The sequence below is a fragment of the Dermacentor silvarum genome, chromosome 4 (genome assembly GCF_013339745.2).
Source record: "Dermacentor silvarum isolate Dsil-2018 chromosome 4, BIME_Dsil_1.4, whole genome shotgun sequence".
In the NCBI taxonomy this organism is placed as follows: domain Eukaryota; kingdom Metazoa; phylum Arthropoda; class Arachnida; order Ixodida; family Ixodidae; genus Dermacentor; species Dermacentor silvarum.
In genome coordinates, this window is record NC_051157.2 from 48,806,526 (window position 1) to 48,833,612 (window position 27,087).

At 45.7% G+C, this 27,087-nt stretch overlaps 1 protein-coding gene across 2 annotated transcripts in view; it reads left to right on the forward strand.

Annotated features, from left to right (window-relative positions):
- Positions 1-27,087, forward strand: part of LOC119449972 (gamma-aminobutyric acid receptor subunit beta) — a 214,093-nt gene that overhangs the window by 50,143 nt on the left and 136,863 nt on the right. For both annotated transcript variants that reach the window (XM_037713296.2, XM_049665557.1), the window contains exon 3: positions 16,009-16,076. In XM_037713296.2, the coding sequence (XP_037569224.1) occupies positions 16,009-16,076 (68 nt within the window). The remainder of the gene's footprint in view (positions 1-16,008; positions 16,077-27,087) is intronic.

Consider the following 27,087-nt stretch of genomic DNA (forward strand, 5'->3'; position numbering starts at 1 on the left):
ACAGGCGCCGCAGTGCAGAAAAATTAAGCAAGAAAAAGGAAGTGAATAAGAGAGAACCATGGTTCAATTCAGAACGAGTACGTAAAGAAAAGACGACCACGAAAAAAAAAATAAAGATGGCGAGAAGCTTGAACCCCAGTTGCGCTCTTAGTTAAATGTCGCCTGTGTCTTATTGCCCCCCCCCCCCCCCCCCCTGCGTCCCCTCGCTTAACTAACTGCTCGCTTCCAACTGACCACCATTATTAAGTCTCGCCGGAACGTGCCCGTAGCCCAGGGCGGAAGACGGGTCGTTTCTGTTTGCACAGCCTTGGGCACCTCTTCATGAGCAAATAGTAGAAGGAGACGCCACCACGGCAATGATGATATCGTATTTACGGAAAGTCTATCTCTAAAGCTTGGACAAGACGTCACGCCTTTGCCGTCGCTTCGAAATACGCGGAGTGAGCACGTCCTTTCTGTCCACGCGTGCATGTATGCGCGCATGTGCGCTTTGCTGCTTTCATGCTTACTAACTTGGGTGTTAGTTCGCGCGTTCAAAACTTTTTGCCGGCACAGCCCCTAATATCATTTTTTTTCACCATCTTCGTACGACTGTCTTCCAGACAGCCTGTACATTTCAGCCACTTCGCTATGGCTTACATACGAACCGGATAGAGCCGCAGGCAATGGCGGGATCAAAGCCGGGCTGAACGTTCTGTCACCAACCCGCTTCCCTTTAACAAAAAGCGTGGAGAACGTAGGTGGCGGGTTTCTACGCATTTCTGGTACTACGTTAGTCTGTGCATGCTTTGTTTTGCTGTCCTTGTAACTGCTTGTGTTTGAGGCAAGTTTCGTGATCACTATGGCAACGAGAGGAAGCAAAAAACGAAAGAAAGAAAGATGGGTTGCCTGCGTATCGCGTATATGGAAACAGCTGTGCCCCGAAGCAGTGAGATCCGGGAAGATCCTTTCTCGCGCAAATGCAAATATATGGAAACCCTCAACCCGAACATTGCCGTGGGTGCACATGAGGGGCTTTGCGCGCGCGGAATTTCGTCGCGCTGCGTTATATACAGGCGTGCAACTAGACCGGAGGGCGCGCGTTGCGAAACTCGAAACTGTCAGCGCCGTCGTCTTTGTCCATATTGGGTATGCTGAAGAGCAACTTGTCTGTATCGCGAAGGAAAGCGGAAAGAAATCTGAGGACTCGTAATGCAAACTGCGAACTGCAGGATACCTGTACACTACGCATTCGCGAGAACAAGCTCGGAGAAATCTGGGCGAATTGGTTCCGTCGTTCTTGTAAAGAAGGGGTAACGACACCCGGAGCCATGCCCGGGCTTTCTCGTTTCGGTTCTGCAGTGGGTTGGCGATCACCATTTACGTCAGAGAGAATTGTTATAGCCTTCTATGCATCTGCTTTGAAGTGCGAAGGATTCCTTTGGGCTTCGAGGCCGTGTCATTAGGCAGGCGGTGACAGGAAGTGGTAAATTAGTGCCGCCGCCTTACGTGCCTCAGTTAACTTCTTTCTTTTTTTTCTGTTTGTCATACAGCTCACGTGGAACTACGTTAGGCAGTTTTCGAATACTGTGCAGGGTTTTAGTGTACCTTAAACGAAAGCACTCTACGGAAGCTAAAGGTGCACGTTACTCTGCGAGAAGCAGCACCATTTCCGTTGTACACGCACGTGTAACACACCCCTTATTCTGCATCAAGATGCCATGGGGGTGAAATCCAAGAGCGCTGTGTCCCGTGCACGGGGGGCCACGTTCGAAATTGGGGATTCCAAAATAGAAATTATAAAGGTTTGCCAACTTTCCGCAACAAGCCTAATCAACGTTCTAGTTCTAACAGGTAACTCAACGAATTTCCATCGACATTCTCCACCGAATGTATTCGTATAATCCACTTCGCTGTAAATTTCACTTCGGCTGGGAATCAAAACTGAAACCGCCGCATGGGAGATGACGGTTCTTCTGCGAAGCTAATCCTATAACTCATAAAGCACTGCACGTAACAATGTAGCTAGCTATGACGTCGCTTCTCTCCAGCGCGGCGTGTGCCTTGTGGCTCCACAGCGAAGACCTCGCAGTCTCATGCCTGCTGCGAGTGCTTGCAGTGCTCTGCAGATGTCGCCGCAATGCTGACGTATGTGCCTACTTGGATATGAGGCACGGGGCTCTAGCTAGATGTCACATTGATGCTACTGTAGTGAGACGAGCAAGCACAAATGCAATGAAGTGGCAGCCCGCGCCATTGTGGTTTATCTGTGACATTATAGAAGTTGAGGCACTTGCCAACAAGGCAAGACACATTGTAACCAATGCGATAAGATGCCGTCCATCGTTTAAGATAAGCAGGTGGATTAAATGTTCCCGCAGGTCTGGAGGAATTTTTATATTACTCCCTACACTTTATGAGGGCAGCAGCGTTATTTCGATTGGCGATCTGCTGAGAAAGAAAATGTCCGTCGCAGTTCGAATGCGGATGTGCTCGCGAGTGTAGTACCTATAGCGTTGAGCGTTCGGGACAGCACAACACGCACCGCCGTGTCCGGTGGGTGGGGCGCTCGTCGCTTGCCCGCTATGAGCCACGGCGCTCTTTGATCAAACGGACACGCAGAGGACACGGGAAAACAATTTAACGCTACGACGGGCGCTGTCCGGGTTCGCGACAGACGGTCCTCTCGCCGGGACGGCGCTGGCTGCCCGCTGTGATTCCGCGCCGTTTTGTTTCTTTTTTTTTTCTCTGGGGCGAGAGAGAGGCAGGGGCATAGGAGGACGCGTGACGCTCGCACGCACACGAAGAAAGAGAAAAACACGCGCGATATGTTTTTCCTGCCGTTAGATTGATGGTCTCGAACCAAACGGCTCGGAGATTCGGGTGGCACGGCTGCGACAAAGAGCCCGACGAACGACGACGGCTGTCTCTCGTGGGAGGCATTCAGAGAGAGAGAGAAAGAGAATGACAGCAAAGTGAAAGAAGACGTGGAGTGAACAAACAGAGAATGCCGAGGGTATATAAACTGCGGCGGGCAGTTTTCGCTGAGCTCGACGCAGTGGAAGTTCTTTACTGCCCCGACCAGTTGATAACGACAGAGAGGAAGTTATTTTCTTAGCCAGTGCACAACGAGGCCGGATTTCAGTTTTTTTCTGTGTTCGTCTCTGTAGTGTGCGACTTGTTTGAATCGTTGAAACAGTCTTCCCAGCTTTCTTGTAGTACGCGCTTTGTTATCTTTCTTTGTTCTTCCGTAAAACGCATATTGCAGTGGGACACTATTTTCTTGCTCTGACATACGTGTTGAGCGCAGTTTGTCAGACAAAGAATGTAGCGCCAACTGCAAGCAGTACGTTTATTCAGAGCTTAAACGGAGGTAGTGCCGATGAAATGATTTGATAAGCTCGTTACAGTAAAGTGATTCCTTTTAACTAACGCACCTATAGATGTTTTTCGGGCAGAAGTTTTGAAAACGTGTTATTTATTTTTTACGCGTGGTTTTCATTGCTCTAGAATTTAAGGTTTTGCACAGTTACCTAGCGTATTTTGCCGACTGGTTTTAAATCCGTCGTCGGAACAATAACTCAATTCGTTTTGTCGAGCATTCCTCTTCGTTGCGATGCAAATGACATTACCAGGAAGCGAATGAGCATTGCGATGTTAGTCAAGTGGTCGATAAAGCCTTCTTCTGAGATTACTAAAAAATAACACCAACGACAATGCTATAAATGTTGAAAGAAAACCAAAGAAGAAAGGAGTTAGACTCCCGGCTTCTTTCAGTATTTGGCATGGATATCCTCTCTCTCTCCCCGCCCACCTTCCCAAAAGAAGCTCTGCACGTCCTCTTTCAGACGCAGTTTCCTATAGATGACGGTGCACTTAATTGATTATTTTTATGGAAGAAGATTTCCTAGGTATACTTGAATGTACCACCGGTCTCTTCTCTTCTCTCCCCTTTTCACGAAATGTATTTCGCGCCACATTCAAGTATACCTTGGAAATCTCAGCACCAACTTGCCCAAGAAGAAGTTCTTTTGGAATATGAAAGAAGCTACTACACTTGGGGTACGTTCGACCCGCTTAGAGGTTTCCAGCAAAGCAACACTGAAACCCAGTAATGGCTCGTAACAGGGACACCCATTAAAATAAAAAAAAACATCCGCCACAGTTATTTCCTACTACAGATTGTTGTGCGAGTCCAAAACCATTTCAAGACAAAAACGTTTCCATCGACACTTTCAGTCCGTTTACCAAGTTGCTTTCGGTGCCTGATTTCGAGGAGAGTTTAGCTACAATTGAGGGTTATTTTTTTTTCTTTTCTCAAAGTGGGGTTCATTAAGTTCGCCAAAGCAATTGTTTAATAGTTGTCAGTTGATGTTAGCCAATAAGAAAGAAAAGGAACTGAAGAGACGTACCATCGGTAATTGGTGGTATGTGCGCGTCATCGATGTATCGACGATACAGACTTCACGATCGAAACGCAAGCATTTGTCTCCTGCGTTATCCTACATACTAGGAAACATTACGCCCTCGAGGGTGGATTAGATGTTGGAACACCCTCTCTTGCACCCATACTTTCTCTGAACATGTTTAAAATGGGTGCATCCATTAGCATGACACCCTTAGTGCGCCCATTCATTAATGTCAAGGTGCTAAAAGGGTGGTTAGTGCGAAACATACACCTTGTAGACTTTAAGTATGCTCGGGCGTCTCAACATTTGAAGCAAGTAAAAAGCCATATGTGTCTATTTTCCAGCGGTTTGCACCAAGTCATTCTTCGAGTACGTCATATGATCGAAATAGGCTATGGATGTCAACGTGCTATTTCATGTCCCCGGTTGTGACTTTGAGAGAAATAGCTTTGTCTTTTCTTTCCTACTTAGTCTTTCACTTTTTACCACTGGGTTCATCGAAATTGCTTCAGCTTGGTGTTGTTTTACAGATCAGATGCGAATCGTCAGCGAATCAGAATGAGTCAGCTAATCATAGGCGCACGTTCTTTCTGGTGCAGCATCGGGGCCAGCGCAATATTTTGCGCAGTAAGTCTTGCCCTGTTTCATGAAGTATCGATTGGAATAATTATTCGAACGTGCATGGGGAGAAATCTAATACCAATAAAAACACAGCATTTATTGTGGAAGTGCTGCACCGCGGTCTTAAAGTGAAAAGACACTTCTACTTTGTCCGCCTTTCCCCTTCCTGCCTTTCACATCTTACTGCTAGCTTCGCTTAAATTATGTCATCTTGGTTCTGATTTATAGATAAACTGAAATAAGACTTGAAAGCATGGTGTCAACCTATCAGAGCAGCTAGAGGCGCTACTGCACTCTTAAGATGCTGTATTATTCAATGCGGTTTTGTAGGTGGAGCGGTCGAGAGGTAATACTTCCGAATGGCAATCCTGAGGCAGCAGTTCTGGGCGTGTATATATATATATATATATATATATATATATATATATATATATATATATATATATATATATATACGTCTCGGAAAATACTTCGAGGTTATTTCGGAGGACGTTTGAAAGTCTAAGGCCTTGGCATTTTGGCAAGACTCACATTGGCTGCAATTCCACAAAAATTACGCTTGCAAATTGGTCTATTCGATCGCTTCAAACTGTCCTTTATATGACTGTAAGGCGGTGAAATATAGACACTAGAAAACACCCTTAAGGGTGCACTTTTCGTTAGTCTATAGCAGCCTTGCCTAAATCAGTACAGGTCGTGTCCTCACTCAAGGGGGCAGTATTCCTACCACGTTCCTCCTGAACGTCCAGTATGAGTTATCCCTGACTTCACTTTCGGTCGAGAATTTTGCCGATACAGTGCTGCGGAAGTGTGCATTACAAGACTGGGTAAATAAATTGGACGGACAAACTGAGGCTATTAGTACCCTTTTAAAGCAGAGTGGCAGCGAGTACCGCGAAGCTGTTAATTCTTATATTTAAACTGCATTTGGCTCAGTCTTCGAGATGGGTATTTCAGGGCAACAAGCAACTAATCCTACAAGAACCTGGTCCCTTGCACCAGAAAGAATTCAAAAACAAGTCAGCTGTAACGTGTAGTTGTAATGTTTTCTTTTTTTTTTTTTTGCCCGCTGTCTTATAAGCCACGATTGCACCAGCTGTCTCTTACTATATCCTCCACCATACTAATCTCGCTTTCTCTTGTTCTATTCATAACACAAGGGCTCGTGCGGGCAAGCTATCACCGCTTCTACTGTCAGATGAAATGTCGTTTTCTAACGCAAAGTGGCGTCAAAATGTCGTCTACCGCGACATTCTTACAATAGACGTTCAACGCGTTCTTTACTGTCCTTGCACGCGCCATGCGCGATCGTCAGTGTCATGGTGTAGAACTGATTTAGAGCAGAAAACCAAACATAGCAATCTTTTTCTTCTCAATCTAGTCAGTCGCCATCTACAACCGCGCCGTTCTTCAATTTCGTTGTTAGAAAATTTGAGCGAGAAGGCATATGACTGCATACTTCATTTTAACGATTATATGTCGTAGGAACTCATTACAAAGTGACGGGATGCATTATCCACTCGAAAAGTAAGCTTTTGGTTCTGGCATAGTTTAAAGGCCAGAATAAACTCATACGTCTCGACCGTCTTTCGCATGCGACGATTGACGTCATGCTATATACAGCACCATAATTTGAATACCGGTCGATCGCAGTCTAGAAATGTTTCGTGTTGTTCAAATATTAGAAAAAACATTTCGTTCAGTAGTTTATAAATACATGCAAATTAAGCTCTCCCACCGTAATTAGGACTTCAACTCACTTTGTAGAAAACAGCCACCCGCGTTATGTATACGCTAGCTCTTGTATTTCTGTATTAGCCGAGATTTAGAGTTAATTAGGAGAACCTAGTCTAATTCCTCGCTAATTAGAGCTCACCGGTCTTCTTTGCCTGTTTTCAGTTCGCTCTGTTTAGCCGAAAAAGAAAAGAGGAATCGACTAAACTATGCAAAACGGAAAAAAAATCCTTACAGCCGACGTGTTTCGCGTGCCGACGTATGCTCTGAATAGCAAGGCCCGCGATTGCATCACGCTTTCAAAAATCGATTAGCGCGTAGACTTGAGGCCCTCAATTATTTTCGACTTTGCGCGAATATCCATATTTGAACTACTTGGTAAACTGACGTTTCTAGGCTTGGAAAGTAATGATTACCTTTTTTATGATTGCTGCCTGGAGATAACGCTATCTTTCTAACACTAGTAAGAAAGTAGTAGTTGGCAAGTCGACCAGCATGCGAATCTCTCAACACATTTTTACCAAAAAGTAAGTAAATAAAATAGGATCTACTAGAACAGAAGACTTTGTAGCGATTAAGAAAGATTAGATGTCCGGAGCAACCGCATTCAATATAAAGACTTCATGATCAAGGCCGGTTACGTTTGTTGCGTACCTAAAGTGTCCGTTCGCATACTTTCTTTTATTGCGATAGCAATTATATGGACACTTCAACCGGATTTCTGCCGTCGGCGTCGCCGTCGCCGTGAGGTTCCGTATAGATAAAATCTTCGCCGCGCGCCGTATGCCCGAGCGGAAACGTGCGGGGACGCGCGCTATCACGGAGAGCGAATGCACTCAATCTCCCACGGGCAAGCAAGGAAGCGGGAAGCCAGCGCCGGAGGGAGCGGGGAAGGGGGGGGGGGGGGCGCACTTCTACTCTGCCAACAACCGCGCTCGTCGCTCGCCCGCACCGTCTCTTATCTCCACACGGTATGCGCTGTGCATTCGCCGCTCAGTTTCCGTTGAAGCGATAGACCGCACGTACCTCGCCCGCTGCGGCGTATGCGCTTGCTGCCAGCGTTTTGACAGTCGTTGTCTGCAGTCATTCAGTGTGATCTATTCATGTTTGTGTGTGCACGCTCACACCACGCTTGTTCATTCAGTTAGTAATAGTCGGGCCACATTTTCCAACGCACGCTACACATGCGATGCTGCCCAGATCGGCAGTGCAGCGCTACAGGTGTGTCCCTTCGCACGCGCTGCCCACGGGAAGCGCTTCTCATCAACACCATCGTTTCACACGCGCCTTCTCGTGGTCATCGAGTCTCTCTTCATGTCGGTCTACTTACGCCGCAGCACACCTGCTTACTTAATCAGCTCATGTTCACTACAATTCATATTGCTACCAAAGCCGCTCACCTTATTCGTATGACATTGCTGTGTTGCTATCGCATTCATTGCTTCGCCCTCAGGGCGAAACTGTGACATTTTTTTCTCCCTCTCTCTTCCTCTCTTTCCTCTTAATCAGCAAAAGCGCTTGTTTCACAGCTCTGTAGCCACCCTTCTCGCCAGAGGCTTTTGAATTCTGGGGCTGAACGTGACGTCACGTGCTCGAGTTCCGGCTGCAACGGTCGCATTCCGATTGGGCAGAATAAAAATTATATATATAATAATAATAAAAAAAAACTGTTAGGAAGCAAGTCACCCGCCGCGGAAGCTTCGTGGCTATGGCATATCCTGCTGGGCGCGACGTCGCGAGTTCGGTCCAGGCCATACCGGCCGCATTTCGATGGGGGCGAAATATAAAAATGCTTGTTTACTTAGGTTTAGGTGCGTGTTGAATAATTTCAGGTGGTCAAATGTATTCGGAGCCTCCCTAAGCGGTGTACCTCATGATCATATACTTTTTCTGGCACGTAAAATCGCCAAATATTATTTTATTTTTGGAGCATATGAAACAACTAATGTGATCGAAATTAACCAAGAGCCCTTCACTACAGCGTCTCGATAGCCCCCTGCGTATATAGCTCTGCAACGCCAAAATCAATCAATCAATCAATCAATAATCGAATATGCTGCCAGTTAAATAAATTTGCTATCACTTTGTAATGCCTTGAGTTTATCACCGAGAAATTTAGTTGTTCGTAGGAGTGGGATTGAAGTGGTTGCGAGCTACGCAAACTGTTATGACGCACCTATAACGAATTCGTCTTTTAGACGCGAATATGAATCCACAATCGGTAATACCGCGGGGCATATCAAATTGTAAAACACATCTCTCCTTGCAACAAAAACAAAAAGAAAAAAATACGCCCATATAGAGTAGGAAAAATGAACAAAAGAGAGAGAACTTTCTGGATTGTAAGTGATGCGGGCTGGAAGACGAAGAAGAAAGAAACAAAACACACAATGCGCGTAAAATTTAATGCACACGTAATTAGGGCAAGATGAGTGCGAGGGCGTTGGCTGATTACCACCGAACGGCGAAGAAACACACGAAAAGCAAGCACCCAGCCTATAATTCACTGTGAACGAGCTTGTTCGCATAGTCTCATAAATTTGCCGCTCCCATGCCAATATATTTCGAGCCCGTGGCATGCCTCGCTATTGTTATAGCTTTGTCGGGAGTGGCAAAAGTTGTTGGGCGCATTGTTCTTGCCTGACTTTTATTGTGCATAAATCATCCTCCAATAGTGACATGTTCGGCGGGACCTAGGCACGTATGCGTTACGAGGCCTTCCAAAGAAAGCACGCAGCTCTTGCGAACTTCGTTTCCCACAGCTAAAAAGTTACAACGCTGCTCTTGCGTGTCGTGTTTTTCTGGCCAACCCAGTTATTTACGATCTTCGCGTTAACGATACACCGCCGACGGTAGCGAACTCAGTAACGCACCTAGTAGTGTACCGAAAGAGGGCATAAATGTTTCGTGTATTATTTCATAGCGAAATTTTCTCATACATCATATAGAACCTAATCCAATATGGGGTCTTAAAGTATTAACACGCTCAGGGCATGATTTGTAGCGGCAGGTGCATTGTTGATGTAGCGATCGTAATACAATTTATCGGGTAGCACGGCATCGAAGGAGTTTGCCACCAAATGTAACTCTTACAGACCAGATTCCAAAGCTTATGAAGCAGCAGGAGATCGTTAATTGCACGCTTCGGGAAAATGAAAGTACTGAGCCAAGCCAGCAGCTGCTTATTTTTTCGCGTCCTCCCATACGCGACTCCTGCTTTGGTTACCTCTCTTTGCGTTACGACGTGCAGTGCTCAAAACAAGCATTTCACAGCTGTATCTCGGCTCTGTTTCAGACTGTTACGAGTTCAACAGCGCGAGCGATTGACAGTGCGTAGTTTTGCCTGCGGATTTAATGTCTTCCACATCGCCTAAGAGCTCACTGATTCACTTAGTCTTTTACCAGCGGAGCTGTTTTAGCCGGGCGTAATGTGTGTGCTGAATCCAAAAATTTGGGGCGATCCTGGCGGTAGTGCTGAAAGGGTCCAAGCGCAATGGCACATACCCTTGTGAACTAGCGAAGCTGAGCTTGGCTAAGTCTAGTTAAGCATGGTTGGGACTACTTAAGCTTAGTCACTCATCGATAACCAATCGATATCCAATCAATAGCTAATCTGGAAAATTCAGGAAAACTGGGGATGACTTGTTAGTGCTTAGCCTAGCCCACATACAGTGGCCAATACCTTGCGATAGCCAATCAATAGCTAATCAATAATCGATCAATAATCAATAAATTTTGTGAAATGCTGGGGATGACTTTTCTAGTGCTTAGCCTAGCCCAAATACGTGGTCAATACCTTGAGATAGCCAATCGATAGCCAATCAATAGCTAATTAATAATCGACCAATCAATAAATTCTTGAAAATGCTGGGGTTGATTTGGTAGTGCTTAGCCTAAGCCCAAAAGCCAGGACTAGCTAGGTGCCCATCAGCTCCGCTGTCTCTTTAGCATTGCGCCTCCAGTGCAAGCTACGCAATTTTTTTTTTCGTTTATATTTGCAACAGCTATCTGAAAGTGCTGAGGGCTCAACGTAATGCCCCTTCATTGCTTTAATTTTTTTTGTGCGCATGTGTTACGAGCTCTGAATGGCTTGAACTTGCTGCTAATTTATGTTGGAGCCAGGTATTGTAGGTTCTTAAGATTTCAGTTTACCGTAACTTTTGTAAGGGTTGATTCTAACACACAACCAAGGGGCAACCTGTTCGTGTGTCCCGTATCAAATAGGAACACAACATGTAGTCGCTGTAGAAGCCAAAGGGAAACAAACAACATCACAAATCTGATGTCAGCGCCTTCGTATCCATCAGGCAGTGCTGCCTTTCTCATTGATCGCTGGTTACAATTGAGGCCCTCGGTGTTTTAGGCGTAATTCGCGAAGCTACACACGTTCTCGGTAGCCATGGCTGTATCTTAAAAACTTTTGTTTTTGCTTATTGCGCATAATTTTGTGTGAAATAAATAGTAATACGCGTCAAAGACGTCCCACGAATGACCATGTCAGTGAGTCAAGGTGTTTGTGAGGCTAATGGTGAGACCTTACCAAGGCTGCTAGTGAGTATGAAGGCTAATATAATCCCTGAGCACATCGTACAGTTAAATGAACACAGAAACTAAAGATAATAATCACAACAAGTACAGAGAACAGGTGAAGCTTATGAAGGGGGCTTAAAGTAAGCACGCTGCCGATGTTACTGTTTTAACGCGATAGCGTTTAGGGCCCCGTGTCGCAGAAAATCCGGCGTCGGGTGATCGCGGGTGGCGGAGAAAATCATCCAACCACATCGACGACGCAGGCCCTCCACGTGGTGCAAGGTTTTGGTGAACAAAAATTGAATTTCTCACAGTGAAATCCGTCAGAAAAAGGGTAACGTACGACTTTACCATTGAGCGTCGGATTCGCCGCCGGATTGTTTACCAATCGGTGTCGGATTGTAATTTGAATGTACGAGAAAACCTAATTCTACTACGAGAAAACTCGAACACAAACCCGTTTTCCATCATTTCTACCAGACATGCGCGCGTCGGGGCAATAGGAAACAACTAATAAAATCATAAAAAAAAGGTGCCAGGGCCTTCACATTTTAATATAAGACCACTAATATTGCCCCTGGAAAAACGTCTTTCCAGCAATGCATTTCAGTTTAAAATGTGAAGCCGACTTTAAGGAGATCGGTGTAGGCTTGGTTTTTGTAAGCTGGCTTTCCCACGTTCAGTGTTGTAGTGAATGAAGCCTACTTGGCGTATGCGAACGATGCGATGCGAACAGGTCCCGATAAAGCCATCGCGTTCTACTCTTAAAGGCTAAGCTTAAGCGTCCTCCAATTATGAACTTTTTGCACAGACACGTATACTCACGTGAGAAACTGAGCGCTCGCTACGAGCTCAAAAATGATTATGATGCAGCAAAACTGACTGAAGAATAAAAAACAAGAGGTAGACAAACATCGATACTTACGTGTGAATAAAAACGAGAAAGTAATAATGGCCGACAACAGAAGTATTTGGCGAGCGGCATCCAGCGGGGCAATCGTAACGCACCGTAGCAGACTAGAAGCCTCAATGAACAATAGTATCCGGCAGTTCAAACTCCTCCATAGCTGAAGTGCTCCTGCTCGGCCACTCCCGCCCCAGGTTCTCTTGTACTTCGTCTCTCTCTCTCTCTCCCTCTTATTTGCTATCATTTTGGGTGTGCCCGAGGTGCGAAAACAAGTAGGAAAGCATATCTGCTCTCGTTCTTCTATAGTTGAGCTCTTACTCCTAAACACTGACGACCCTTCCCCTCACACGTGCTCGCTCACGTTGTTTAGATCTGCGTTCTTTTGTTTTCGTCTTTTCGAGTGAACAAAGACTGCAATTGCGAAGAAACGAAATGTTATTTTTTTTTCTGCTGCTCGTCAATTGCCGCAATGGCTTCGCCATCACGGCTCCCGGCTGACGCTTTACAGCGGCCACGGTTAAAAGCAAAGCAGTACAGCAGCTCTGTAGGTACAGATTGGTGAGAGGCAAAAGTTAAAGAACAAAAAAAAAGCTCATAGAAAATGAGTTCGCACACGCCATTGGGTTTCTTTGCTGTGGTTTCTCCTTCCCTTCTAACATGCACCATCGTTTTAAATCTCACCCTAGGCATTTCTTTTTTTTTTGTTCATCGCCCTTTTCCAAGAGTTCTTCATATCTATCTTTACACGAGCTTTCTACATTATAACCTCTACGTCCTTTGTCGTCACCGCCTGCAATTTCTTTTTTTTTTCCTTCACACTGCGGCAGCTGTGCAGCACTAGCCTTTCTACTGCGACTGTTTTTGAAGTTTTTTTTGCCCTACCGGATCCTTTTCCTGAGTGCGCTGTGGGAACAAAATTTATGGCCTGCAATACGTGTGATGGTTGTTCCCTGAGTTTCCTGTCGTATCATAAGGAAAGGGAGTCCTAAAATATTAGTTGCCGCTTTGATCGAAATTGAGTCTGTGTGGAGGCTGCCTTTTAAAGCGACTCTTTTTTTTTCTTTTTTTTTCAGTTTGTACGTGTTTTTTTTCCGTTCCGTGTTATGAGTGCACTGGTTAAAATTGAGGTACCCCTCGTTAACGGCGAGGCCTTTAATATTACTTTTTTTAGTTACTGAGCCTATAGACGAATGCGCTTCCGTTTGAATTGCGCTCATTCGACTGTTGCCGCACTATGATATCTTTATTCGTTCATCGCTATCGCAAAAAATCGCTTCATGTTTTTTTTTCCTTGCATTTTTATTCATAATAGAGAATAACTCCTATTCAGCAATCCCTACTACACGAACTCAGCGGCTTCTGCCATTTTCCTTTGCTTTCGGTGTAAAGGTAAATGTTTTTCGCAATGTCGTCGCAAGAGCGACACTGCCGACACAGTGAATTTCGCTGAGATTTGAAAGTTCTCGAGGTAAGAGTCAAACTAACTATTCGCTGACGTTGCGTCTTTTTAACAATACTGAACGGGTTGAGTTCCCCCCGTGTATATTTAAAGTAACAGAATAGTGCACACAAAACACGACCCGTGAACGAAAGAGCGGCATCGTTTTCACCGACTGATCGCCGGAACCAGTTCGATCGCAACAGCTATTCGTAACAACCTTTTTTCACAGCTGCGCAACTATGGCATGCCTATCGCTAATACAAAGAAGTTCTTTTCTTTAGTTGCCATTATTTCGCTTGAAGGCAGGTCACTACTCCTGCCCATTGTCCTAATGCTATGAAGCATGGTCTCACAGATGCAGGACCGCCAACTGCGCCATTAAACGCAGCGGCTTTTTATAATTCATTAGGCGATCACGTTCCTCGGCCTTTGATCCACCCTTATGCTAACACGGGCGTTGGAAAGCCAAACTTGCGGCACCTTCAAAGTTGCGTGATTAGCCTTCAGGGGAACGATTTTTCATCTGTATGAGTGTTAAATAAAATCTTTGAAGCGGCAGATGTTGCGTTATGAGAGATCTTACTGACTAATTGGAAGCTGACGCTGGTGTTCCAATTCATTGTCTCGTCGTTTTTTCATGAAGGCGGTGGAACTATTCGTCCCCCACCACCCGCTCTAATTCGAAAAATAAATGTAAAGAAAACAAAGGGTGTACGCCGCTAACAAATCCCCGTGGGGGATCGCTGTTGAAACTGGTAAACTAATCTGGTTTGATTTTCGGAAACAAATAGGCACGGTTCTGTCGCTTTTCGGCATGAGGCATAGAGCCGCTCTGGACTTTTCAAGTTCAAAGACCCACGCATTGTCACTGAGTTGCCGCTTTGAAGTGGCTGCTCGAATAACTTGTGCCATTGTAAATTCGCCCCCCCCCCAAAAAAATATATATATATATATATAGTCATCGGCGAAGCGTTGTTGCAGTTACATTTGCACTGCACAATCGTAAGCACCGGACATGCTCGATGCTAATAGTTCTCCGGCGAAACAACTTGTTCAAGAGGGCTTCCAAGCGCCACTCGTCGCTGGGCGCAGCATTGCTTCGCGTGTACGAAACACGGACAATCATTTGCGGAATGCCCCTATCCATCTTTAGCTTTGACGGTCCTTTTCGTGTTGACTGCACGGCTCTCCGAACTGCGTCGTTTGTGTACTTTGGTGAATGTCTGCGTGCGTCGCGGCGTGAGACTGAAATTGAACACTTTGAATCACGCTTGTCTATTGAGTCGTCGACTGGCCGGCTACGAACTGCGTCAACGCTGCCTAGCGGTAGCTGCTGGGTTTGAGATCTGCTGGCTACTGCGCTACAGCGCTTGAAGCCCGCATACGGCATGGTCATACGTGTCCTCATCGCGGCCCCAACTTGTAATGCGTTTTCTCGTGAGCGATGGCGAGCAAATCGGCGCTTTTGATTTGACGGCTGTGCGTGCCAAGCGTGCGCTAGAAGCCGGTGGGAATAAGCAGCGTGCTTTGCATTCAGCAGACGTATTCGCTTTGTAAGTACGTGTGGCAGGCGTCAGTATAGACAAAGGAAAAAAAACAAAGTTTGTAAGTTTAGGTGCTTCGTGTTTCATTTTGTAAATAGGACAATGACAATATGTGAATGGACTGTTCTTGACTATGCGCGAAAAAGTCGGGCCAAACCCATATCTGTAATTTACTTTGTCGATGAGTGTGTTACTGCATTTCTGTCAGTGTAAATGCGTCTTTGGCGTCTTTGGCGTCTCTGTGTAAATTCTAATTACGGGCACTATTTTCTCATGTACGCTATTATTGTTTTGTTCATATATGTTGTTCTGCCTACTTGCGCCTGTTGCTCAGCAGCGATTATGCGATAAGCAGTCGACGCCAGATCAAAGCACCCGAAATTCGTAGATATTCATTTACTTATTGAAGGATCACGCATTTTCGTTGCTGCTTGTAGTTTTCAGCCCAGTCCGCTCCTTTTTGTGTGTGTGTGTTCGTGGTTATTGACTCTTATTCTATCATGTCACTTATCCCCTGTCGTAGGCAGCGGAATCTCAAAAGCGAGCCTAAAGGGCTATCAAATCTTAATATTAGCGCACACTAGGTTCTCGTAAAAGTTTTTATATCGGTACCCATTTCTGGACTACTCCTCGAGCATGGCGGCTCATCTGTAACGCTCCGCTATACCTCTGTTTAGGTTCAACAAATAAGTATCACGTGACGTAACTCCTGCTTCTGAACTTAATAGCCTGCTCCGTATCTTAGTCACAGCTGCTTAATGTCGGCGTGTGCAAGCTAAGATGTTCGCTTCTAAAAACTGCACCTCTAATGACGTTTGCCACTTCTGCTTCTGTGTTTTCCAGGCGTTCCAGTGGAAGTTGGCGTCACTATGCAGATTATCAGCATAAGTACAGTCTCTGAAGTACAAATGGTGAGTACTTTTTTTTACGGTGTGCTAATTTGTGCTGGTTTGTACTTACTAGAGGGGGGGGGGGGGGGGGAGCGGTGAACAGCGCGTTTGGAAGGGCCCAGTTAGGAGGAAAAGACACAGGAGCGCTGACTAGCGCTCATATACCATCATTACGGTCGCTAGTCAGTTACGATCATTGTGGTTGATAGTCAGCGCTCCTGTCTGTCGTTTCTTCTCGTCCCCTTCAAAAGCGCCGTTACTTCGACCAAGACATTTTTTCGTCAATTCTGGTACCCTAACTCGAAGAGGTCAAAAAAAGAAAACGCGTGCTAATAGTTGGATTTTTAACGAGAAACTCCACCTACGAACAATGTTCTTTAGCTCTTGGGATTTCACCGCCTGAATTCAACAACAAACATACGCCCAAGTCCCTGAAGTCGTTCTTTTTTATTATTATTCTTTACATGCGTTGGACAAGTTTTCTTTTCTATTTGGTTTCTGTCTTCTGTCAGGTAACATTCATTTTCCTCGAATACGCGTGGGAGCACTGCTTCCAAACACATCTGCAAGTCAGGGCATATTTACTTAGGTAATCAGGTTCCCGCTGAACTGTGCCACGCCATTATACTTCTATCAAGAAGCAAAACAAAGCTCAAAAAAGAAAAGAAACACGAACGGCGGTACCATTTCTAGGAAAGCACGAACAAGTTCACGCAGGAACAGCGTTTCCGTTTGAATTAGTGCTGCGAGCCACGCAGCAAACAATGGAATTCGCGAGAAAAACACGGCTTCTCTGGCTTTTGTAGCCAGGTCCTTCCTGGAAATCACAGGGCGCATCGCTATGTAAGTGAGATAAGGAAAAGTGAAATACGCAAGGAATAACGGCTGCAGGGACGGCTTGTACTATACACGGAATCTTCCTAATGGCACCGAACCAACGTCACGAGCCGCAGGTACGTTTGAGAACCATGAATAGCTAGACAAAAAAAAAAAGGCGGTGCTATGTCAGGATGCGTCACAGTGTTCACGCGTCCATATTAATTAGCTTCGGCTTTCTTCTGTTGTAGCGCTTGCGTCTCCTTTATGGAGCGGGCGCCGCGCCGGCTTTCTTGGGCGAACGAATAAAACAAGAACCGACAAAGACGAAGAAACCAAGAACATGGAGATCACGCACTTTTTGTCAATGTCGAGTAATCATCTTCTCTTTATCTTTCGCGTTAGCCTTATATTTTTCTTCCTTCTATGTTTTCAGAAGACTCAACCTTCTTTATCAAAACGCGCGAGAGCAATACGGTACACCTTTTTTCTATCTAAGCTAGAGATGCACGATGTGCAAGATCATAAGGCGTTCAGGAGAAAAGATGAAGGCTATGAGGGAATGGTAATCCATTGTAATCCTTGTCTTCACGCTGTTCTTTTATCATTACTATTATTATTTTGAAAGGAAGCTATGCCACTTGGTGTCTGCTTTGACATGGTCGTACGATGTATAAACACCTCATTAGAGCGAATGGCGCACGGCTTATTTCTTAGAACCCCCTGCAAGATCCTCTTAGAAATACTTTGAATATGTATACTAGAGGCTGCTCAGAACTGATGGCCTACATTCACCTGCTTCTGTAAGGCGCTCCTTGCAAAAAAACACGAAGATTATGAACGCTAAAAGAGGCAGCAGCACCACCTTGCAAACATCTCTTGCAAACACTACTTTTATTGCAGAGAACCTCGCCACTGTGTCTTTCAGTGGTTTCAAAATTCTTGCTTTCATAGCTGTTCTTTTTTTCGTCATTGCAACAACCTTCTTAACGCTTCCACTACATTTTTCAATGATTTAACATGTCGCCTTATCGTTCATCGGGGTTTTAAATATTAGCATCTACTTTATCTCCTTCGTGTCCTTTCATTTCAACAGCGAAGCTGTTTAAGCCAGCCGTAATGTGTGGTTCGTATCAAGAAACTACCGCGCCGTAGCCATGGCAACCAGGAGGGTGGCGCGGCGCATGCGCACGCGGTCTCCTCTTCGCCAGCTCCCTCCCTTCCCGACCCCCGCCTCTCTTCTCTCCGCGGCGCGCTGAGCCAGGAGAGAAAAAAAAAGGCGAATGCTTGCACTAGGCCGCGCAAAGCTCAAGAGACAGCGAACGAAGCTAGCCGATTGAGTGCGTCTCTTGGTTGTAGCTAGGTTGAACTTGGCTATGGCGAGCTTTAAACTTGGTTGCCGCTAGGCCTATACTCGTGTACGTCATCGGCGTTAGTATTGGAAAGGCTGCGGTAGTAGTGGAAAGGTGCGTGGCGGTAGCGCGACGGTGCGGGGGAGCATGACGTCATAACAGCTGTGGCGGCGGCGATAGCGCGGCGGTGGCGTGATGGCGCAGCGCACCTTTCCAGTACTACCGCAGTCTTCCCAGTACTAGCACAGATGACGTACACGAGTATAGGCCTAGCTACAACCAACTTTAAACGTCGACATAGCCAAGTTAAACCTATTGCTGCAACCAAGAGACGCAATCAATCGGCCAGCTTCGCTGTGTCTTGTGCTTTGCGCGGCCTATAGTGCAAGCTTTCGCCTTTCTTTATTTCAAAAGTTCGGAAAACGATGGTGATTGAGATTGATAACGTTTCCGAAATGTAGTTGACATCGCGATTTGTTGTGGCACATCAGTATTACGTAATCATCGCAAGATTTTCTGAAGAAAAAAAAGAAGATACATGAAATTGGAAAATTTTCTTCTCGCAAAAAGAAAAAGATCGGAAAGTGATGAAACAGTATTCAGTAGTACGAAAGCATAATGTACCGCTGTATTCGTTCGGTGAATGCGCATTATTGTGAAATAAATATCGCAACATTTAAAAACGATACTGCCAACAAAAGAACGCACGTTTCATTGCGAACGGCGGCTTCATTTTCTAATTTAAAAGCACGGCTTCCGATATCCTCATGGCCCCTTTTGATACTGAAAAAAAAATTTCTTATGTGTAGGTGTTACAAATCTATAGCGGGAACCACACAGTGAAGCAACAAGAAGAGATAAAAATAAGGAGAGAATAAAGGCAAGAAGCAGCAACTTGATAGGGATCGTGTTTCTGTATGGAAAGAAAGCAAGAACACTCACTACACTCACTAGGAGAGGACAGAAATGTTCACAAAAAATATGTCGTTTGTTACAGTTGAAACCGTGCGCGGTCGATCACCAGTACCGCAACTACTTCCTTGAATTGCTGTCGTTGCGAACATCGGCTTCGTTTCCTAATTTGAGAAGTCTGCTTGCTCTGCAATCTCGAAGCAAAAGATTGCGCTCTCACTGGGCCACCTGTCAACCTTTGGTGCAGCCAAGAAACGACGAACTATATTTTCCGCCGCATGTATCGATACGTTTCTTCTGAAACTTTCGAAAACTTTTCTAGCGTCCTTTAGAAAACATTCTTCCACAAGAAAGCTTACCTCATTCATTTCAGTCTAACTTTCGCTCCTGTATCACAGTAATAGCAGGAGCTGCAATGGAAAAACTTACATGGCTCTTCTCTACATTGACGCGATTGAAGAACGCTGGCGTTAGCCCTCATGTGGGAGACACTGAGATAACACTGTGACAGAAAATTACAATTATTTGACAAGTATATTTGATGACAAATATTTAACGAATCGACGACACGCAAGCTAAAGCACACACCAGATGCGGGGCCGTAGCCGTTAATCAGAAACACACGTGTGAATTCTAAGTTCGCTTCTTTCATAAATGTTTGTGGACATTTCACGAGTTCATACATAGCTCTCGAGAGGTGTTTCGCTATCTACATCTCCTTGATCCTGCCTCATAAGCTACGTTTACCTGAACGTGATAAGATCGGGTCGAGCCTCCATGTGAGGCCGGGCGAGCGTCGATGAGAGTTTTGTCAACCCGCCTGCAAAGATTGGGTTGGCTCACGCAACCCGCTTGGCAAAAGGCATGCTGAGCGTGGTCGAGTGGGGCGGGGTCAGCTTGAATTCTGGCTAAGCCCGTTCGTGTCCTGTTCATGTAAACAAAGCTATAGTCACTGCGTCTCTCATGACGCTCGCTTATTTCCTTTTCGATCATCGCTATTCTGCTTCTTGTCGAAGACGCATGGTGGTTACCGTAGAAAAGTTGCATATTTTCTTAGAGAAATTGGAAATCAGTTCTGCGGAAGTTCTCAAGGTAAAGGAAGGTTCATGAAAAAGAAAAAATTGTCATCCACCCGACCGTAGCATGAAGCTATAAAGGACAACCATTCGATATTTGTAGTCCCATTTTGCACTAGAATGGATGAAAATTGAGCCTTCGATAAGACACTTCATCTTGCGGGCGTCCGCAGAACTGATTCGCCTTACTTAGGGTCCCTATATGCTTCGAGTTGTCGATTTGTTCTGCCTCGCGCGGTGATCTGCTAACCTCCGGGTTATCTCAGATGGAAGAGCGATCGCCCCGGAAAGGCGTTGGTCCCGGGTTTAAACCCCGGACCAGGATAAATGTTTCAGCTGCGAAGCTTTCTTTCTTAGAATCCCATCTTGCTTTCCTTCGTAGCATTATGTTTACAGTCGGGTCGATGACAATTCTCTCTTTAATGTACGAGATTTTATAGCCTCCCGCCGCGCTGACAGTATCATTGTCTCTCTAAAGGTGATGGCGGAAAAATGCGCTGATGAGGTGATAATATACGGTCAGAGCAGCGAATGAAGGAGCCCACTGACCTTTAACCGGGCTATATTACACGTATGAGACACATACAGCGGGAACGTAACCTAAAGTGACATTTAATCTATTCAGTTGCTTTGAATCTGACAGAACTTAGCTGTACGAAGAAATAAGCTCCACAGGAACACGAAGCAGCCCTACTCCCGTGCGCTTACTCCGAAAACTTGTTTTCGATTTCATGGTCATGTAGTTCGCCATGCGGTTATGCTCCAAGCGCACGGCGTGGCGCTAATACATGCTGCATAGGCGACGTGCCCCGTTCAACTTACCCGTCCGGTGGTTCTCGTTTGTGCTTGTCTGTCTTTCTCTCTGTCGCCCCTTCCACTCTTTTCTCTTTTTGTCCCCCTACTCCTTCCCCTCAGAAACTACCTCTGGTTAACCTCCCTGCCTTTCTATGCAGTCTTTCTTTCTCTCTCTAATAACATCTCTCCTTGTCTCCTTCTTCTTTCATTTCTTTTCTGTCGCTTCTGATCTCGCCTTTCTAGCACACACCGAAACAGGAGCCGCGGCCTCCGTTCGGAACGGACCGTGTTCCGGGAATCACACATGCGCAGTGCCTGCGCTACAAGCGCCAACGGCCGCGGTCAGAAACGAAAATCTTGCTCTCGTCACCGACGCTGTCGAGCTTGTCGGCGGCCCCGCGGGTTCTGGCGTGTGTTCGCTTCTCCCCTACTTCCCCATTCCGTCGTCATTTCTTCGCGCTTTCGTTATCCCCTCCCACCGTTCCGCGTCTCGTTTCCTCGCGCTCTGCGCGCGTGCTCGCGTGCCTGTGTCTCTTTGCGCCTCGTACGTGCTGTTGTAGCGACCGAGCGCCGAGGCGCGGACACCGAGGGACCATCAGATCGAGGTTGTGGGGCCAAGGGAAAGAGAGCGTCGACAAAAAGACAGAAAGAGAGGCCGGCGGCTACCTGTGCCGGCGAATACTGGGCCATGCCGGCAAGCCTGCTGGACGCCTGCAGAGTGGCCGGCGCGCCAGGGACGCGTATCGCGGTCACGTCGCACGCGGGAACATTACGCCGTCAGTGCGCGTTGTTCGCCGGCCACTGCCGCCCCGGTACTGCTGCTACTGCTGTAGCGGTGGTCGCGGCGGCGTGCAGACCGCTACGTCCACCACGTTTGTGCGGTGGCGGCGGCGGCCATGAACCACATTTTGTCGGCGCCCGCGGTCCGGGGACTGCCGTTAATCTGGGCCGCGCATCGGTGCACGCTGGCGCGAGCCGCACGCCCTAAGGCCGCTGGACACGTCGGCCGCCACAACTTCTACCCCCCCCCCCCCCCCCGTCCCACCACCACCGCCCCTTTTAGCCTCACTACAGTGCCGCCGGCACTGCAGGAGCCGTCAATCGATGCGCCCGTGCTCGCGCACCTGACCGAGTACGTGCGACGCCCCACTGCGCACTCTTCGACGTGAACCTCCTTTCTTTCTTTCTTTCTTTCTTTCTTTCTTTCTTTCTTTCTTTCTTTCTTTCTTTCTTTCTTTCTTTCTTTCTTTCTCACTGTGCACATGACCAACGTGGTGTTGCGCTGGTTGCCGAAATGTTTAGCCTTACGAAACTACAATCTAGGCGTAGCGTGCCACTACCAACACAACACTGGGCCATGCATTTCCGAAGTACACAGGTTTGTTTCCGGAGGAACGAATGGTACAGACTTTTATCATGAGAAATGGCACTTCCCACTCGAGATACATTGCGAAGCAAAACAAAAAAAAAGTTTGCCATGTGTTACACTCTTGTAACGCAAGAAGGTGAAGACAAGAAGAAGAAAACCTGCTGCACATTTGGTAATATAAGAAGGTCTAAAATCGGGGTTAGACTTCTTTGTAAGACATATTGGTAATGCATTACGTTATGCAATCGGGGCTAGACTTCCTGCAAGACATAAGGAGCCGCAATGGGAAGCACACGTGGTAGCACTAAGGCGACCTCCTGAACTCCACATATCAACACTTAACGTAGTACCGAAAGTGAGCACGTTAGTCCACGCACTACGCGACACCTTTAGCTAGCGAGATGGCTGCGACGTGACGTGTGCAGATGCACTAGGCACACCTTTAGTAAGCCAGAACCGTGCAGCAGCCGTGGCTTTAGGGAACCTTGCTCGTCTCACAACCCGAGACCCTGCAGTGGTTCGATTCCCACCCAGACCGAAATGTACCAAGTTTTTTTTTTCAAAGACACTACTTTACTTTGTTTACATGAACCTCCCCGAGGAATGTGACGTCAAACCACGCATTTTTTGCGGCGTCTGCCATTTGTCGTCACGGCGCCGTTTCGCCAAGGGCACCGCCAACACAGACACCTAAGGTTTTCGCCCTAATAATAATAATAATAATAATAATAAGAAGAAGAAGAAGAAGAAGAAGAAGAAGAAGAAGAAACAAAGTGGTGGCATTGAAAAGTCAGGGAGGTTGACCCCAAAATTCCGGTTTGTTACCCTGCACGTGGGGACAGGAAAACGAAATATAATAGCTAGCAAGGAAGAAATACGAATAGCGAAATGGAAATAGATACACAAAATTCTGAGGAGGCACACGTCAGTATAGCAACCTTTTACACACACCCGTATACCACAGGAAGCGAAATAGTGATCTGGCTGCCTTTAGGGCGCACGTTCGATGTGACCACTGTCCTAATATTCTTTGCTCAGACAGTGGCCGGCTGAATATAGACAGTGTGTGGATGAGAAGTAGACTGTGAGCCAATCATCAACAACTACAACACGTCTGATTGTACACGTCATCACGCTTGTGTTCGTGTACATGAACACACGAACACAAACGCGTTTGCACATGCTGTCCTCAAAAGTGAAAGTGAATTTGCGTAGAATGCATATTTGCGCAAGCAAGAAAAATCAAAGACATGTTTGGCCTTTAAAGAGCCACATTTGCACTCCCTAGCTGTTTAAACTAACTAAAAGCGTTTTTGAGAATACTAGTTGTATATCGAATTCGGCCAATGCTCACGCAATTTACATTACTCGTATGGTATTCAAGAAAACATAGTTTTTTTCTTGTTCTATTTTTTGTGATCCTAGATAAATTGCCTAAAACAGATCACAACAATGCATAAATGCTCTGCCAGTGACATAACTAGTTAAATAAGTCGTAATAGATATTCAGAGACACACAATTGTAGTTGCCACAGAGGAACACTTTATGTGGCCCTCTTTTTTTTCCTATATGCTTGGAAATACCGCATATAATAATAATAATAATAATAATAATAATAATAATAATAATAATAATAATAATAATAATAATAATAATAATAATAATAATAATAATAATAATAATAATAATAATAATAATTGTCACAATGGCAACATACACGTATTACGGTAAATTCACAGAGAGAGTTTCGAAAGAATTTTCGGTTCGCGGCTGCATCGTGCAGCTGTTTTGCCACTGCTGCTGTACCCCGGCCGTTTTTCGCGTCGCTAACCTACTCTTGGATCCTGCAATATCCATCAGCATTCAGTATGAGGCGCGCACGCCGCCTGTTACTTGGCGAGGCATTAGAACCTCATAAAGCAAGCGACTACTGGGCATCGTGATGATGTAATCGGCAGAGGGCATGACGAGAGGGTCTCGGTTCATGCCTGCAGATGCAGTTTCTTTCTTTCTTTCTTTCTTTCTTTCTTTCTTTCTTTCTTTCTTTCTTTCTTTCTTTCTTTCTTTCTTTCTTTCTTCCTTATCTTATTTGCAACAGTTACCATCGCCGTGATAGCCCATTGAATCACACGTAAACGATCGCGCACTTGCATCCACAAGTGGCAATACGTACATGGAAGGCCGAGAAAATATAGATAGAAATGTAGTATGGTTAACCCAAAGAGCGCTCAGTTAGCTTCTCCTATGCGGGGACGGGGGGCGGAGAAAAATTCGTGGGCAAAGGCATCGCTAAAGTTAGCTTCACTGGATTAAGATACATATAGAGGCAAAGCATGCTTTAAAGGAAAAACCATTAGGTGATGGAGCAGCTTGGCAATTGACCGAGCACCTCAATTGGAGCTATTGGTCGGAGCTATCCCTAGGTCCCGATACGAGTCTTTGATATGGGATCACATTTTGCTATCTGTTTTGCTATCCATTTGTTTTGATATCTATCAAAACCTGCAAGCACTTTCAAGCAATAAACTTATTTACGCAAGCAGGCACTCCCGCGGTGACCGCTTGAGGCACGTCGTAATTAATGTAGCCAGCTAAAAGAGAAAACTCCTTCCCGATACCTTTTTCTAGAAGATACGGTTCAACTACAGTGTCTTCTTTTGCGGGGTGCTCAGAGCGGGCTATCTGGACCAACTCGTACATCTGTTCTCACTTGCTACCCAATGGGCGATTTTCACGTGCTGTGTGCATGACGAATCGTGCATGTCTGCACCGTATTCGTCTGGACGTTGCATGTAAAAAAAGACTTCTTGGGAAAATTAAGCTGCTAAAGTCGTCATTTTGCCCTGTGTGCGATGTACGAAAGCACATAGCGCACTTATTCGGCTAATGCATCACCCTTGCCTTCCGAAGGCCGTCTCTAAACACAAACCAAAAATAAGCATTTATTAGAAGGACACTTTCTCATAAAGCCATATGTCAGCTATATACTAGAAACAGGAAGTACATTTCAGACGAGAAATGTAAACACATCATGCACTGGCATTAAAATATTGACGATGATATACACACACGCTTCATTATGAGGTTAGCTACAAAGCTTTCGCCATGAAAATATATTATTGGAGCAGTAAGGTATTTCAAACGTGAATGACCACATGTTATTATTTTGAAAGTGCAATGAAAATGCAGGAAAGTTAGAACTGTACGATTCAGGGCAAATTTCAGCACGTAAATACCGAGGGATAACACACTTTCACAATTCGTCAATATTGAAGAGAATAGCTCCAATCTGACGTTGCGTCCCGACCACGTTTACTCCATCCGCGAGGAAATTAAGGAAGTCATTATTGTGACTGTTCCTAGAAGCGAGATTAGGACACTGGTTTTTGAAGTGAAACGCACTACTTAAAGTGGCTGACCGTGCTGCATCGGATATATGCAGCTACAAAGAGAGACTTGACTGCGTATTGTGCCACTGTCCTCGATTTTATTTACAGAGGCGATCACTCTCCAAATAATTTGGATGACTGGTCGATCGTCCACTGTCCCTCAAAACACGGCATGGACATCCGCCACTCGTCAGTTCACTAATAAGTGAAGACAGTTTTGTGCATTATTTTTGACGTTGATTGGCCTGTGCCTTAGACTGCGAGGTCCTTTCCTCCCCGTGCGTTCACCGCTTCTTCTCTTCAACTTTCACCAAGCTCTCAGTTTCCCCGTTTCCCCCCACGAGCGCAGCGCAGCCATAGCTGGAAGTAGCACGAACAATAAAACAACTACCGTAGAACGAAGGGATGAAGACATGCGCTAGTGTAGCCCTTGTGCTCGTCCCTCCATTCCTCCGTCTTTGTTAATTCCTTCGTTCGTCCCTTCATGCTTCCGTTCCGTCCACGCAGCTTTATATTCGTACCACAAAGACCGCTCCCGCTGCTTGCTAGGGTGGCCAAACAGACGCTTTTCTGGTTAAGACCTGTGTATTTTCTATTTCTTCTATCTCACTCATTCGCAAGGATGTTTTAAGCAGAAGGTATTACAATTATTATGAAGGCTTCTAAATAGGTTAGTAGTGAAGGAAAGCGGTTTACTTATAACGAACATTGCCTCTAACCATTTTCTTCGACGAATTTGATTTATGATTGAATTAGGGAGGGAAAAATTATTGATACCTGCCAATGGTTCAGCCACTGCAATAAAACGAAAAATACTTAATGTCCACTGCGAAACTCTCAAATGGGCTAGGATAGTGATTTGGGTAAACTGTTCTAAGGTCATGACGTGAATGCAGCCAAACCACCGAAGGGCAAGAAGATGGCGCTGTATTTAGCGGTAACAGTGTGCGGTAAACTGTAGCTTCCTAATGTTAAAATGAGGAACGATCATTACAAAAACAGGCAGTCAGTGGCGCTATCACATTGTTCTTAGTCTCTCTTATCCGTGTTTCGTATTTCTCCGTGTTTTGTCGTCCCTCTTCTCTGTGTAGCGTCGCTACTTTGCGTCGCTGTTGACATATTCATTTGAAGTAGCCCAAATATCGGCCTTATTACTTTTATCTACTGTCACGTGTAAATATGGTGGACGACCATTCCACCTGGAGTCGTAGACCACATGGTTTGCTAAGTCTTAGAGGCCTCTGTGCGAAGCTTTAGGCTGTCCAATTACACTGCCCTATCTGACTGAAACACGGGACAATATTAGGCTAAAAATACATTTC